Source organism: Elgaria multicarinata, chromosome 4 (genome assembly GCF_023053635.1).
Source record: "Elgaria multicarinata webbii isolate HBS135686 ecotype San Diego chromosome 4, rElgMul1.1.pri, whole genome shotgun sequence".
Taxonomy (NCBI): Eukaryota; Metazoa; Chordata; class Lepidosauria; order Squamata; family Anguidae; genus Elgaria; species Elgaria multicarinata.
The window spans coordinates 58,437,260-58,454,585 of NC_086174.1; the positions used below are offsets into that span (position 1 = coordinate 58,437,260).

Consider the following 17,326-nt stretch of genomic DNA (forward strand, 5'->3'; position numbering starts at 1 on the left):
TGTGATGGAGCTCATTAACATTCTGAGTTTTCAGAGGAGCCTGGACTGGTCTGTGTTGGGAGGGCTTGATGTCAACTTGATGTGATCCTGCAAGTCAGTTCCTGGTATCACTTGGGATCCTTTCTATAATGTAAATAGTAACATAGGAGTCAGCCTTTCACACAGTCAGACTCAGGGTCTATCTAGCCCTGTATTATTAACACTGACTTGCAGCAGTACTCCAGGGTTTCAGGCAGGAATTTTTCCAGCTCTGCCTGGAGCTGCCAAGGATCAAACCTGGGACCTTCTGCAGGCAAAAGGCAGGAGCTATGTCCGTTATGCCTTCATCGACATGAACGTTCATGGAGTGTGGGTAACATGTCTCACATTCTAACATAACTGGTGGGGGAGGGCGGAAACGTCTCCCGGTTCTGGGGGCGGAAGGTTGGGTAAGTCAGATCAGTTTTATGGATGGATTGGGATGCAGAAGCCAGGAGGGAAGCAGAAGCCCGCCCTCTCATTGCGATAGGGTGGATTTTTTAAAACTCTCCGTTGATTCGTTGGCTCCGCATCCCAGCAAGCGTCTCCCCCTCCTCACTTTGCTCCGCAGCCCCGGCGGGGTTTAAAGCATGCAGCTTTTTAGACTATTCGGTCGTCTCGCCCTGGAGCTTCTTGGAGGAGCTGGAAGGAGCAAGACCATGGTCAGCTTGCGGGGCTTGAGCTTGTGGGCGCTGCTGGCGCTGGCGCGGCCCGGGGCTTGCTCCCCTCGCGAGGGGCTCCTCTTCCCCTTCGGCTTGGAGCGAGGCGACGCGGAGCTGCAGCCCGGGGACGACGAAAGCTCCCTGCCCTTGGAGCTCAGCACCCCGCTGCGCTTCTACGGCTCCAGCGTCAACTCCCTCTATGTGAGTGCGTGCCGGGGTCCGTGGGGGGTGGGGAGGGGGGAGAGGAGGAGGGTGGGCTGTGTGGCGCGAGGAGAGGAGGAGGAGTGGCGAGTAAGTCCTGGCAAGGACAAGAACGGGAGGGAAGGCGGTGCGGCTGTGGGAGGAAGGGGGCAGTGAGCCCCATGGAGGGCTGAAGGCTGGGAATGAGCAGGGGTGGCTGTCACTAGTGTGGAGCAACAGTGGCGGAGAGACTGCTGCTGCTCGCGCTGGTGGTCAAACGCAGGAAAGGGCTGCTTGTGGTGCAGACTTATTCAGCCAGGTGCCCTCTAGAAGTGTTGGACTCCAGTTCTCAACACTGCCTAGCTGGCTGGCGATGGAGTTCTAGTCCAACCAGTGGAGGCTGGTGGCTCCGATGTCAGTGGGGCTGGGAATCGGCTCCGGGTTTCAGTCAGAACCAGGCAGAAGTCTGAAGGAGCTATCCAAGATGCGAAGGGGTGGCAGAACTGCAGAGGAACTTGGAGAGCTCTTTTGGAGTTCTGGCTGGTTCTGACTAAAACGCGTAGTGGATTTACCGCCCCAGTGACATCGGAGTCACCAGCCTCCACTGAGTCCACCATATCTGGAGGGTACCAAGTTGAGGAGACTGCTGCGGTGGGTGGTTGCTTAATTCCTAGAAGGGGGGAGTGGTTCGGTCTCAATCCTATTTGGAATTCTTACCCTTTGAGTTGGGAGGCCTTTTCTCTGCTTCCAAATGTGTGGCTATGGCTGATTTGTGTTTCCTCTGTGGTGGCGGTGCGGCTCAGAGGCACTGCCATTGGCTCTATATGTATTACTTATAAGTCGTTCGTCTTAGGGATGAGCCTTGTGACTGAAAACTGATTCCTGGGGAGGCACATATTGAGCCTTGGTATGCAGGGATCCAAATAAACATTCTTTAAAACAAAAGGCACTCCCTTGGGTTCTCTTACAGCTGTGTATTCTCTGAACCAAGCAGCACCCCTTGTATTCCGTGAAGCGGTTGGGATGTTCTGTCATTAAAGACTGATATAAGCAGAGTTCATCCCATAACATGGACAACTTCTGGCAAACTGCATTGCATATCAGGAGAAGATAGGCAGGAGGAAATCAAGGAGGTGACTGCTGGGTAGGAAGGGGAGAGAATTTCCAGAACTGTTTTGGCAAATTGTTTTTTCTTTCTTTTGCTAATTCTAAACAAATAAAAAGCAGATGGGCTTTGTCCTTTCCAGGACTTCCATTCCCAACTGGAACACACAATGCTGCTGTCATTTCAGCAATTTACTCCACTGCACTCTAGGTCATGCAACTAAATTATGGCTGTATCATTGAGTACAAAGGGTCAGATCCTTTTCTGTTCTAAATAATTGGCATTCCTCTCTTGGCACTATATCAGCCAAGGATTTAGTCCGTAGTGGTCCTTTTCTGCAGAACAGTGGATTAGTTTGTTTGCTTTTCTTATTCCAGACGTGACCTTACTCTCCCAGTACAGTATTGGAACTGAGCTATGTTTGGTTGTCTTGCTATTCTTCTGGTTCTCAGAATTATGCACTTTTTGCAACATTCAGATCTTTCAAAATACCTGGATTGTGTTGTATTTCAATACATTTTCCCCTCATTTAAAAGGCTAAATAGTGTAAATGCTTTGAATGGTGTGACTTATTTGGTTGTAACGTCAAAACATGGTTTAGCATTATAGGAATAAGTTGGCACAAATTCCAGGTTTGCGAACTCCCTCCTCCCTTCTCTTGCGGCAATTAGTAGGTTATAGTTCTTGTTTGTGCCAAACTATAGTTTGCCATTTCATCAGAACTGGCAAATGGGGCCTTGTCTATAAACTAGTTTGGCTTATGACCCTGGTTTGCACGCAAAGGAAAGCCATAGATTTCCTATTCTGACAAAACAGCAAATTATGGATTGTCACAAACAAGGATCAAAATGTATTCAGTGTTTTGTGCAAGGTAAGGAGGAAGGAGAAATAGGAATGCATGAGTCTGTGGCTTGTACCTGCTCTGCCATGGTTTGGCAGTACATTTGAACACACCGCAATTCTTATTGACACAATATATGCTGATGTGTCACTAGTGCTTGGCTCTTAAAACTTGGGACCCAAGTACTTGAGGTACCATCTTCTCCCATATCAGTATGCCTGTGTATTAAGATCAGTGTCTCACACTTCCCTTTGGATACCCCCACCATGTTAGGCATGACTGGAGATGGGCCTTTTTGTTTGTGGAATCCTGCTTGTGGAATCCTCTCACTAGACTGGCTTGCTGGCATCACACTGCTATCTTTTACAGTAGATGCCATCATGTGAATACTTTTCATTTTACCAGGCCTTTTGAATCACTGGTGTTCCATCCTTGCAGTTGTTGAAAAGTTTGCTGCTGGCCTTAATTATTGTTTTATCATTATATTGTCAGGCAGTTTGATAATTAATTAATAAATGCTCTAGTCCTCCTTTGCCAGACCCTCTTGTGAACTCTAAGTCACCTCCCACTTACACAACATCTTGTTAATTTCTTCCTAGACATTATAGACTCTGGCCTCCATCTAGAGAGGAAATCAATTGAAATTACTGTGATATAAGTAATGATGACTAACCTCCCATAACTTTCTTCTTAGGGCTCATCTACACCAAGCAGGATATTCCACTATGAAAGCAGTATGAAAGCAGTACATAAAAGGCAAGAGCCACACTACTGCTTTATAGCAGTATTGAAGTGCACTGACATCTGTTGGGGCCCATTGACACATACCCATATACCACTTTCATATCCTGCTTGGTGTGGCTCTTGCCTTTTACATACCGCTTTCATACCACTTTCATAGTGCTATATCCTGCTTGGTGTAGATGAGCCCTTAGCATGACATTCTTTGGCTACTATATTACTCTTTGGGCCTGTTCAGACATCATGCTAAGCCATGGTTAGGCTGCTAACCCTTTTGCAGCAACTGGTTAGTGAGTGTGTTTAAACCATGGTTATATAGCTACCATGGTTAGGAATGATTCAAATGACACACGAAGGCTCAGTTCAGAGAACACATTTCTCAATGGTGGTTTTAGAACTTCATGATGGAGTTTTTATACCACTGTTGAGAAATGTGTTGTCTGTCGAGAAAGCTCCATGCAACAGTGGAGGTTTTTTTGGAAAACACTCCAGACAGAATAGCCACACTGTGCAGAACAGAGTTCCTGCACAGCCGTTATGTTGGGCTCTGTGGCGTTTCCTATTGTGTTGAGTTGACTTTTCCAACTGGCTACAGCGTTCCCTGGCAAGAGCGGTGAAAGGAGCAAGTGCTGCTCTAGGAGAGCCTCCAGGATTGTTTTTTTTTTCCCAGCAATGGCTGATGGGATACAATCTGGAGGACCAGGGTTGAGAGAGAGGGACGGAGGAGAAACTGTCAATCAATCATCGTGATGGATTTTACTCAACTCCACGGTAGCCCATACTCACACAATGGTGGAGTTAGAACATGTTGTGTGGGGAGTACCTCCTAAAAATTCAACCACTAAGTAGAGTTTTCACGCTGCTTTGACTAACATGTTGACTGAACTGAGCCTAAGTCATGGTTCACACGACACACTAAGCCATAATGTTTTGCTCAAAACACTTAACCATGATGGTTTAGCATGTTGTCTGAACAGGGCCATCAAATCCCACCTCACTCTATCATCTCTTGCACCCTGCCTCAAAACATAACTTTTCCATGTGTTCCTTCTTGCTCTTACTGCGTAGTGCTATAGCATGCAGCAAGAACTAAGCTCACTGAGTAACTTAGGTTGGGCTGACTGTTTTTGCAGTGTAACCCTATTTTGCAGCCTTGTCAGGATGAAAATGCCAATCTGAGCTTTTTGTTGGAATGGCAGGAAACAATTGTAATACTGTAGGGATTTAGCTTAGAGTACCACCAAGACTGATGGTGTAGTTTAAATATTATTATATTTAAGAATATCTAGACCAAACTACCACTCCAGTAGATATCTATATCTGAGATGTTAAAATTATTTACTCTTGAGGCTTCAAAATAAGTTGGGTTTTTTAAAATAAAATCTAGCATTGAATACACACATTGGGTTCTACGTTTAGCACACATTAGTCAATTAACAAGACTAATTGTCTTGCATCTGTCTAAAAGCTAAAGAACATTGGTCAAATGTGTCCTGCCAGACTGGCTCATCTGCCCTGCAGGGCCTCCGGTGAAGCCCCACCCCATCAGAAAGAGAAGGCAATGGAGGAGCATACATGGAAGGTGACAGAGGAGCAACACTTGTTGAGTCCAGAGTGAAGCTGGCGCCTCAGTGGCTTTTGCTCCACCTGGGTTTTCCCAAGCTGGGAAGAGCCCACACAGAAGCTCCAGTCTGGGGACATGACATCAAGGGGCAGGGCCTCACCCCCTGATGTCATCTGTATCCGAATGATAAGAACAGAGTGCGTAGCGCGCAATGAAAGTTTGGCCTGCAAAATCCTAGCACTTTTCTTGAGAAGGTCGTTGAGGGAATAAATAATACTCACAGCCCTTATTCATCAGTAAAGTTCTTTTACTGAGGTTTTTTCATCAGTTTAGTCTAAACTTTCATTTACACGCATGTCATCATAATACATCAACGCGGATCTCCAAACACCCAATACCTAACACCTAACAAGATGCCATTAAACATTGTGCACCTTAAATACATATCACCACTAGTATTGCACCATACTTAATTGTCCAATTAACCAATTCTCCTCTGTCCATGTCTGACACGTAGACCACGTCCTCCACGTTCCGGTTGCAATCTTGCCAAGTCCAGAAACATGATTACAAAGCTTTTAACCCCTTACAATCATTTAACCCTCAACAATTTGGCCTGCAGGGACCCCAGGGGGTAGTCCGCGCCCTAGGCCCAAAAAAGATTCCCACTCCTGCCGTAGAACATTGAAACCAGCATAAGTGCTATTATTGCTTTGGGTAACTCTAGTATGCACTTGTTCTGAGTGACGTTAGCCAATACTTTCTTTTTTTCTTGTGGATGATCAATCTAAAGTGAATGTTCCTAAATTCCCTGTCTGGTACTACTTATGAAATGATTTCAGTATAAGTAGCACAGATAATCCATTCTGATGTAACGTTTTCTGCACATGTTTATGGCATCACTTAAACTCATTACTTATACAGTATATGTTGAGCACTGGCCCCTCTTTGAGAAGATGGCTTACAGATTATGTTCTTTTTTTCAGGTTAAGTTATTATGGGAGAAATGTTTCCAAGGAAAGTGTAATCTCTCTATGCCACTGGGATTGGGTGGGACAGAACAAAAATCTAAGCAAAAATCCAAATAAAACAAAAGCAAGTGCATACTAGCATGAATGTCAGGATATGGAAATATTTCATTAAATGAAATAGTTTGATTGGGTGTGACAATAGTCTAGATTTTGAAAAAGCACTTGACAATTTATGTTTTAGAATATAACTCTCAGCTGTATTGTGAACCAAACTAATCCATGTTACAGTAATACTTGAAAGCATCAGATAGTTCAAAACTTTAGCCACAATTACAACTACTTGACAACACTTTTGTATGAGCGTGCTGATCTTGTATGATTATAGGATGCTCAGTGAGAACAGTGGCCTGCCTTATGCTCAGAGAACCAGCGTGGTGTAGTGGTTAGAGTGTCAGACTGGGCGTTGGGAGATCTGTCCTAGTCCCCATTCAGCCATAGAAGCTCACTGGGTGACTCTGGGCCAGTCACAGACTCTCAGCCCAGCCTACCTCACAAGGTTGTTGTGAGGATAAAATGGAGAGGAGGAGGGTTATGTACATTGTCTTGGGTTCCTTGAAGGAAAAAAGGCAGGATATAAATGCAATAAATAAATAAATAAATAAATATCTGGTCCTTACTGTTTGTTTTGTCTAACAACAACTCTTGACAGTTTCAGGTAGAAGTCCTTCCTGGCTCTGCTACTGGAGAGCCCTGTGGGTGCTCTTTGGGTGGTGGTGGTTCTGCTTGCAAAGCACATGCTGTACTGCTGAGCTATGTCTTCTCTACCACAGAGCTATGGCCTTCTGATATTAATTGCACAGAACTCATGTACATGTGAATGTCCCTACACTGTGAGGCTGAGGTGCTGTGAATTGCATTGCTTGAAACATGAGGGCTTTTCTTCAAATCCCAGTACTATTCAACTAGTTGCTTTCTCTTCTCTACTATTTCCTCCTGCTGCTGGTCCTTTTGTAAATGTCTTTAGTTAATCGAGGCAGAACTATGTCTAAAGTGTGTGGCATGTTTTCTTACATCCCATAAATGTAGCTTAGTCATCTGTGTCTTTCAGAAGTACTGCATCCTAAAAATATATCAAGAGGTTGAGTTCTGTCAAATCAAATGGGGTTATACCTTAAAAGGAAATGATGAATGATACTGTTATTATTGTCTCCAGACAATTACCGATGATCAGGGTTTTTTCCTCCAGCACTTCATATAAATATTAGTCTCTAATAATAAGCAGTCTTACTGTAAGATGAATATCTTGGTTTGGACAGACAGTTGGTTATGTTTGCTTTTAAACTCATGTTCAGTCATACTTTAAAGGGAGGCACACAGACTTCATCAGACTTTAAATACATTTCCATACTTAAATTGCCTCGGGAGTAGAGTCATTCCTTATCCTATTGAAGTCAATGGCAAAATTCTCATTATTATTAAAATCTGTACAATACTCTTAATTACTAAACTACAGTAATTATTAATTAATAATTTTATGTTAACCTGTATAATGACAAATGTACAAAATAGAAAACCACACTGTTAGAAGCAGAGGACTGTGGGTTGTAGCAGCAGTTCTATTCACCCTAAAGGATTTGATAGAAGAGAACAAGCTTCTTGGGCAAGAGTGGCAGAGAAGAAGACAGAACAGAGTGGATTACAAAAGACAGATGTTAATAACTGGACGCAGGTATTAAGTCCAGATATAAAGTCAGTCTCTTACCACATAGGGCTGCTTGGTTTTCTGGCAAGAGGGAACTTTGGTGCTTGGAGAAGAAGCACTGACTTAGTAAGCTCTCAGTGCTCAAAGGACCTTTCGAATTCACAACAAGAGCCACTAAGTGTCCTGATTCCAAGCCTTCTCACTGAGAAAGCTTTATTCAACAAATAAACATTGCTTCACATGTGATGGGAGTGTGAATTCTAGGAGCTGTCCTCTAAGCTTAATTAGCCTAACAAAGCCAGGCAATTGCCTTTCAACTAAAACTGGACAGTTTCCCTGCAATCCAACAGGCACTTTACCTCAGGGAGGGTCTTTTGGAGAAGCCTCTGATGAGCGGCTACCCTAAGGGACAGCCTCCTACCTCCTTTCAACTCCACCCACTTGACCCAGTGGTGGACTCTGGGATCTGCAGATGACTTGTCCACCACTATCACTTGGGAGTGTTGGGACTCCAGGCTGCAAGGCACACATTCAGATTTGATCACCATCTTTACCTCCAGCCCATTTTCACCATCTTTACCTCACATTATAAGAACACAAGAAGAGCCATGCTGGATTGGACCAAGAGTCAACCTAGACCAGCATTCTGTTCACACAGTAGCCAACCAGCTGCCCACGGAAACCCACAGGCAGGACTTGGGTACAACAGTAACTTCATGCCTGAGACCCCACCAACAGGTGTAAATAGGCATACTGATACTGGAGGTAGCATATACGTATCAGAACTAGAAGCCATCAATAGCCTTACCCTCCATAAATTTGTCTAATCCCCTTTTAAAGCCATTCAAAGTGGTGGCAAACACTACACCTTGTGGAAGTGAATCCCATAGTTTAATTATGAGCTGAGTACTTCCTTTTACCTGTCCTGAATCTCCTACCAATCAGCATCATGGAATGAGCCTGGGCTCTAGTATTATGAGAGAGGAAGAAAAATGTCAATCATTTCCATAGTGATTTAATATATCATGAGCTCAAACTCTCCATCTGGGAGTATGAAGTAGATACTGCTTTCCAAGTCAGACCTACTGAGTCTCCCACACCAGTGAAAGGTGTAGTTGTCAATTGGAAATTACTACTTTCCCTGTTTCATCCACATTCCTTTGTCCTGTTTCTGGATTACAATTTTGTCATTCATGCAAAGTTTATATTCTGACATCCCATTTAGGTACTTCTTCTAGATACATGAGTGCTCAGAACCTGACCTTGTGGTGACATTAGCAAGTTCACTCTCTCCCGTATATCCAGGAAGTGCTGATTGTAATTATTAATGTCTTTCAGACAAGAATTCACTGTGATGGAGTGGAGGAGGTCTGAGGGAAAGGGAAACATTAGATTGTAAAATTAAATTAAATTACCTAATTGGGGGAAATGGTGAAGGAATATATATAAAAGGAATTATAATTTTTAAGTAATGATTGGGCCCAAGGAAAAGTGAAACAATACACTAACATTTATTAAATTGGAGAATTGATTTACATTGCCTAATCGGGGAAAACGATGGGGTGGAGGGTATGAATTTAAAAGAACATATCTAAAAGCAATTATAAATTATAGAAAATGGCTGGGTCTGAGGAAAAGTGAAACCATGAATAAAGAAGAACATTAACTTGGAGAATTAATTTGAATAGCGTAGTTGGGGTAAATGGTGGACGTGGAGTGATACCAATTGAAAGTACATCTCTCAAAGTAATGATAATGATAACAAATAAGACTGTGTGTAAACATCTATCCATGGAAGTGTGTGTGTGTGTGTGTGTGTGTGTGTGTATGTATGTATGTATGTATGTATGTGTGTATATATATGTGTACACCATATTTGTGGCCCCGCCAACCAGAATGTAGCCTTTGGGGTTGACATTCTGTACCTTTGTCTTAGAGGAACCCAAAGTCCATGGAGGTGTAGATATTTTGCATTGATCTGGGTAGGAATGTATGATTGCTGCGATCGTCTTGTCATGGTTAGGAAATACCAAATATGCAATGCAAACCGCAAAGATGGAAGCTATTAAGTTTTTTCCTCTTGATCTCTTAAAGTAGTCTGTGTCTTTCTGCCAGGTAGCAGGGAACTGTAAACACAGGCCTGGTAAATTAGTATCTGTAGCCTGATCTACATATGAAGAAGGCGGTGATGAAAGAATGCATTGCATCAGTTCAGACTTCAGTTGGGATGGGAGACCTTTGTGTTTCTGCAGTGTCATGAGGGATTTCCTGCAGTTTAAAATAATAATAATAGCAGCTGAAAGGTTAGGAAGTTAATTGGTTCAAGGCTGTGGCACTGGGCAAGCAGGGGTGAGAGTTAACCCTCCCACATACCATTTTAAAAAATTAAATCTCTCTGTTCCCCAAAGATGCTTTTTTGTTCCACAGGACAAATACAATATTTGTATAATTTCCCCCAGAGGACAGACAGCAATTTTGGCAGGGGTGTTAATTGGCAAAGTGACATGGGGGAGTGGGGAAGTTAGCTCCCCATGCCAGTAATGTGAGAAGGAGGAGGAGGAGGAGATGATGATGATGATGATGATGATGATTAGGATATTGTTGTGTCTATTATTCTATGCATATTTCATTAAAATGCCAAATGTAATAACTGCTTTTCCAGTAAGAGTGAAAACTGACAAATTATTAAGCACAATGGCTCTGAGGTAGCAGAATGTCTAACAACCACAATAAGAACATTATCTAGAATTATCGTGGGCTGCTTGTTACTTTTATCTATGATTTTCTTAATTTATCTTGATGGAAACATGAATCAGCGATATGAAAGTTAATCCACAAGCTTATGTGTGTGGACACTGAGCATGACATCATCCCAGGGGGTGGAAAGAGCTTGTAGCTATTATTTCAGAGGAACTAGCCCTATTCCCACGGAGAAGGGGGTTAGGGTAATTATGGAACAGGGACGTGTAGCCTTCAAAAAGGTGAATCCAGGAAATGAAAGACCAGTCAACTTGAAGTTGATACTATAAATTCAGTCCTGTTTAACTTCAGAACCTATATCAAACAGGTTCTAACACCCCAGTGGGTAACCACTAAACTGAAACAGGCAAACTTCACCAAAGATAATTTAAATCTATTTAATGTTTTATTTTGAGAAAATTACAACAGTAACATGGTGGTTATATGAGCATTAGAAACATTCTCTGTTATTACAGGGAAAGAGAACATAACAAAAATATGAGATTAACTAAAAGAATTGCAATTGCCAAAGCTGGTACTACAACTTTAGCTAACAAGATAACGACTTGAGCTTCTAACATTGTTTTGACTCATCTTTCCTTATCCACCACTTGTATTTTAAAGCTAAACTAAAATATGCTAAACAATTATTAACTCTCCCTTTTTACTTCCTCCTGCACGTTACTTTCTTTAGGCATGTGAGGAATTAAAGGTAGAACCTAGAGTAAAAGGAAAAACCCAAGAATTAGAAATAATTCTAAGATCTATCTTCAGAGACAACTCCAAGCTTCAAACTCAGAATCATAGAATAGCAGAGTTGGAAGGGGCCTACAAGGCCATCGAGTCCAACTCCCTGCTCAATGCAGGAATCCACCCTAAAGCATCCCCGACAGATGCTTGTCCAGCTGCCTCTTGAAGGCCTCTAGTGTGGGAGAGCCCACAACCTCCCTAGGTAACTGATTCCATTGTCGCACTGCTCTAACAGTCAGGAAGTTTTTCCTGATGTCCAGCTGGAATCTGGCTTCCTTTAACATGAGTCCATTATTCCGTGTCCTGCACTCTGGGAGGATCGAGAAGAGATCCTGGCCCTCCTCTGGGTGACAACCTTTTAAGTATTTGAAGAGTGCTATCATGTCTCCCCTCAATCTTCTCTTCTCCAGGCTAAACATGCCCAGTTCTTTCAGTCTCTCTTCATAGGGCTTTGTTTCCAGACCCCTGATCATCCTGGTTGCCCTCCTCTGAACACACTCCAGCTTGTCTGCGTCCTTCTTGAATTGTGGAGCCCAGAACTGGACGCAATACTCTAGATGAGGCCAAATCTTGTTTAACTTCAGGAAAATATCTAAGGGCTCATCTACACCAAGCAGGATATTCCACTATGAAAGCTGTATGAAAGTGGTGTGTGTGTGTGTGTGTGTGTGTGTGTGTATGTATATATATATATATATATATATATATATATATATATATGTATGTATGTATGTATGTATGTATGTTTTGGCCAAAGGTGAGGGTGCCAGTGAATGATGAGACGACTATCTTCCATTCATAAATGGGCTTGCATGAGTCATTAAACCACCCAGTCACCGATCAGAAATGAGGTGACTCCTTATCCCCAACAACCTCACATTTTACTACCACATGTTTTGGGAACTTCTTTGGCATTACCACTAACAGGTTAATTTGAAATTTCCTAAAACATGGCAAAACAGTCTGCCAGCTTGGCATGTTATCTTGATTGCTGTATTTCTCCAGGGTATATCTTCTTTGAACTCATAATCACCTGAACATATCTTCCCAATTGGTGCTCATGCTCAGTGCTATGATTTGCCCTGCCCAACTAGCGTTGAGTAAGGACATTTTCTTATCTGAAGATGTACATCATGAGAAGTGGAACACTAATTTTCCTCCTCCTAGTGGGCATTCAAGTATGCTCTGTTCCTCTGCTTTTCTCGGTTATACAGTCATATCTGCTTGTCTGCCTTTGTGACCTTGAGCTTGCTTTTGAAAAGCCACTACTAAAGGCAACTGTATTTCCACCCCTCTTCTTCAAAGTCTTAGAGGTATTATAATGCCATAACATCAATTAGCATTGAATGAAAACTTGAAAGTCTTTGTGCCCTTTGTGCCCATTTGTCAGGGGTCTGGAGTATACGTATGAGGTTGTCTTAAATATGAATCTGGGTTTTTTTTAGGGGTCTTTTAGGTCTCCCCCAAATCTTCACTCAGGTCATTTAACCATTCCAGATCAAATTAGCCATCTTTAGTTTTTAGTAGCTTCTTCAGAGCAAAATTATTTAACCTTTTTAGTCCCAGATTAATTCCCAAAATTCTGGTGAAGATGAACCGCCCAGAGAGCTCCGGCTATTGGGCGGTATAGAAATGTAATAAATAAATTAATTAAGTGGTTTGTCTGTGAGCATCTAGAAAAGGAAATACTGCACTGATTACTATGACAAGACAATAAAAGGTAGGCTGGGTGATACTACTGTTCAGTGGATCAACAGCTGTTTGAACAATCATATTTAACAAGTGTTTATTAATGGTTTTGCTGCAACCCAGAGGATTTGAATAAAATGCTACAGGGCTATATTCTAGGTTCTGTGCTGTTCACCATCTTTATAAATTACTTGGATAAGAGTGTAGAGGAGGTGCGTATCAAACTTGCAGAAGACAAAGAGCTGGGAGGGATAGCTAATGCCATAGAAGCCAAAATCAAGAGTCAAAAATATATTGATGGGCTGAAACACTGGGCTCAAATGAGCAAGATGAAATTCACCAGAGATAAAGGCGGAACTTTATATTCAGGAATGAAAATTAAAGGCACAAGTATAGGGTAGGGGAGTTTTGGCTTGGCATCAGTACATCTGAAAAGGATCTAGGTGTCCTAGCTGATCCCAACTAGAACATGAGCCAGTAGTGCAATGCATTGCTATTTAAAAAAAAGCTATTGTAATCTTAGGCTGTATTAACATAAGCATAGTGTCCAGATCATGCAAAGTAATAAGCCCTATTCAGGCATTATGAAATTGTAAGCATGAGGTAATATGTGTCCTGGCCAGTCCCCCTCCACTTCCCAGGTTGTAATAGAGAGGTTGTAATAGAATTGCCCGGATTTTGTGAAATCTGTCCCCCGTGAGCTTCATGGATTGTGCAGTGTGGTTCATTCTAGCTTCAATTCACAGACTGATTAGAATTTTTTCCTTGAAAAAAGATGTCAATAATCCTGTAAGAAAGTTTGCAACAATAAACATAATTTATCTTAGTACGTAACATTTAGCGCATTATTCCCAATACCATTTGACTTTCCCTGCGAACATTTTCCAGCATGGCATATGCCTCAGCAGAAAGTTGTGTATTTTCATTTTGGCCCATCTTGAATTTCTCCAGTCCCCCTAGGCTGTAATTATGTTCTATTGAATGCAGCTACAGTCCTCTTAGCAATCAGAAACTGTGTGAAGGACTGTTCAGCCAAACACTGTTACAGCCTCCCTTCAGACCTTCCAAATCAGTAAATTCTTTCTGGTAGAGTCTAAAGGCGTAGTTCAGGAACCCTGAGCAAACAAGTCAAAGGGTTGTTGCAAAGATAAGGGCCAGAAGAATTCCTCTCGTAATTGCAATAATTGGTAGAACAACTGCATCGTAACTGTTTAATTTTATTTTATTTTCAATGGGTTCACACTGATATGCATTATTTCAATTCAGTTATGTTTTCCTTGATGCTGATGGCACACATGGAAATATAATTGGTAGGGCAGGGAAATACTTTATATATTTGATTTCAGTCTTGAAATAAAGTTATTTTCAGACTAGGAAATGCTACTCACCATTATTAGCAGCTTATATAAAATAAGTATTTGGGGTTTTGTAACATTTTACTCAACTTTTTTTTATTAGGTTCTTACAAATGGCATCATTGCAGTGAGTGAACCATCAAGGGAAGAAGATTATCTTAGCCAATTTCCTCTCAATTTTGGAGGTATCGCTCCTTTTTATGCTGATTTGGATACTACAGGCGGACATGGGAAGATATATTATAGGGAAGATTCATCTTCTGATGTTCTCCAGCTTGCTGCTGAGTATATTAAAAGGGGCTTTCCAGAGACTGACTTTGACCCAAGCAATGTCATAATTGTTACTTGGGATTCTGTGGCTCCTTATGCAGGACCTAGAGAAGACACCACATTACAAATCAAGGTGAGCATGTGACAGCCTAGCAAGTGATAGATTAGAAGGCACAGATTTAGTGAGCCACTATTATTTTAAATGACCAAACTATATGCAGAATGTGTATGTTTATTTGAAAGTAAGCCCCACTGAGTCCATTGGTCTTATCCTCCAGTACAGCCTTTCCTAACCCGGTGCCCTGCAGATTGTTTTGGACTACAACTCAGCATGGCCAATAATCAGGGATTATGTGAGCTGTAGTCCAACACATCTGGAAGGTTGGAAAAAGTTCTCCTAGTAAGTAGATTTAGGACCGCAGCTTTGCAGTGCAGTTCTATACATGTCTCCTCAGAAATAAGCCCCATTACATCTAATGGGGCTTATTCCCAGGTAAGTAGCTATAGGAATACATCCTAAGAATTGGTAACATACAAGCTTTTGGGAAAGAAATATAATTGTAAAATAGTATGAACTGATCTTAATTGCTATGCACGTTCGGAACTTCACGTAAGATATGCAAACACCCATACTTATGCAAACCTTGCTGAATTACCTGGAATTATTATTATTATTATTATTATTTATTTATATAGCACCATCAGTGTACATGGTGCTGTACAGAGTAAAGCAGTAAATAGCAGGACCCTGCCGCATAGGCTTACAATCTAATAAAATCAAAGTAAAACAATAAGGAGTGGAAGAGAATGCAAACAGGTACAGGGTAGGGTAAGCAGGCACAGGGTACGGTAAAACTAACAGTAGAAAGTAAAAGTAGAAGTCTGCACAACATCAAGTTTTAAAAGCTTTAGGAAAAAGAAAAGTTTTTAGTTGAGCTTTAAAAGCTGCGGTTGAACTTGTAGTTCTCAAATGTTCTGGAAGAGCGTTCCAGGCGTAAGGGGCAGCAGAAGAGAATGGACGAAGCCGAGCAAGGGAAGTAGAGGCCCTTGGGCAGGCGAGAAACATGGCATCAGAGGAGCGAAGAGCACGAGCGGGGCAATAGTGTGAGATGAGAGAGGAGAGATAGGAAGGAGCTAGACCGTGAAAAGCTTTGAAGGTCAGCAGGAGAAGTTTATATTGGATTCTGAAGTGAATTGGAAGCCAATGAAGAGATTTCAGAAGCGGAGTAACATGGTCGGAGCGGCGAGCCAAGAAGATGATCTTTGCGGCAGAGTGGTGAACAGAAACCAACGGACTGATGTGAGAAGAAGGAAGGCCAGAGAGAAGAAGGTTGCAGTAGTCCAACCGTGAAATAACCAGCGCATGAACAAGCGTTTTGGCAGAAGAGACAGACAAAAATGATCGAATCCTGGCAATATTATACAGGAAATACAATGGGTTGGCTCCAGACTTGTCCTTTGAATGTTTGTGGAAGGGACCAAGGTCCAGTTGACACTTCCACAGGCAGAAGCTGCAGGAAGAAGGAATAGTCCAAAAAATTCCTCTCTGCCCTCCAGCAGGAGCATCTGTGGATGGAGATCTACTCACAGCCAGTCTGGATCCAACCTGCAGTTGATGGTGTTTGTTGCTACTTATTGACGTTAAGAATTTAAGAATTTCACATCTAGTTCTATGTAGGCAACTTGATATGCAGTAATCAGCTGAGTTAATGGTAGACTTGGCACAACAATTGCAGTGACACACTTGAATTTTAATTTTCCAAATGCATTTCCAAAAACCTGAATTATGTTTTCTCCTTCTTTTTTGCATCCCTGTAGTAAGACGTAGGGTGGCCACTTGTGAATCACCCAAAAAGGGACAAAAGATTATGCCTATTTGCATAAAATTTGCATATGCTGATTCATATGTATAGATGCAAATTTAGAAATAATTTTAATTTAAATAGAAATACAGTACATCCCAGCACAGTGCAGAACACTATGACCTGATGACCTGTGTGCCTACCTGTCTAGTCTGCTGTCCAGGTGCTGCTGATGGGCAACTTCATGGTCTAGCATTTCCTTCTGATGGTTCTTTGTCTTTATACTGGACTTGGGCTGGACAGCTCTTCAAATCAAGGACAGTCCTCTGTAAATGAGGACACACGGCCACCCTAGGACCACGTGAAATGAGTGGAGCATATTTTTAAGTAAAGAAGTTTGAGGTTTTGCATTATTTATTTATTTATTTATTTTTATATCGCCCAATAGTCGAAGCTCTCGGAGCGGTTTACAGCAATTCATCATATCATAAAATACTGCATAAAATATAAATACACAAAAATTAAATCAACTTAGACAGCAATTTAGACAGTTTCAATAAAATACTAGACCTGTTTACATGGCCGGCATAGATACCCCATCAAATGCCATTAAAGTCTTCGGTTATTTAATACATCTAATTATATCAAACAAGAGAAAATACAACATAAAAGGGAAACAGTAATCTTTTAAGGCTTTCCTGTTGAATGTTATTTTATTTATTAATACCCAATAAATTAGACTTAACAAAAGTCTTGTATATAGAATTTAACACTCTTGTTTGGTGTGCAAACATTTGTGTCAGCTGTATGTCATAAATGACAAACTTCTTCAAGCATATGGCCGTTTTGCTTTAAAAGAATTGCTAAACTTCTTTTAGTGCTTCTGAAAGTAGCCTTGATGCTATACAGCCTGTTTTATAAAGCATAGATCTATAAT

The 17,326-nt window shown here is 41.7% G+C and overlaps 1 protein-coding gene across 1 annotated transcript in view; it reads left to right on the forward strand.

The window, feature by feature from the left end:
- The first annotated feature begins 653 nt into the window (after window positions 1-653).
- NID1 (nidogen 1) overlaps window positions 654-17,326 on the forward strand; it is a 70,069-nt gene continuing 53,396 nt past the window's right edge. The window contains exons 1-2 of the mRNA XM_063124347.1: window positions 654-881; window positions 14,421-14,720. Coding sequence (XP_062980417.1) covers window positions 678-881; window positions 14,421-14,720 — 504 coding nt within the window. The 5' untranslated portion in view covers window positions 654-677. The remainder of the gene's footprint in view (window positions 882-14,420; window positions 14,721-17,326) is intronic.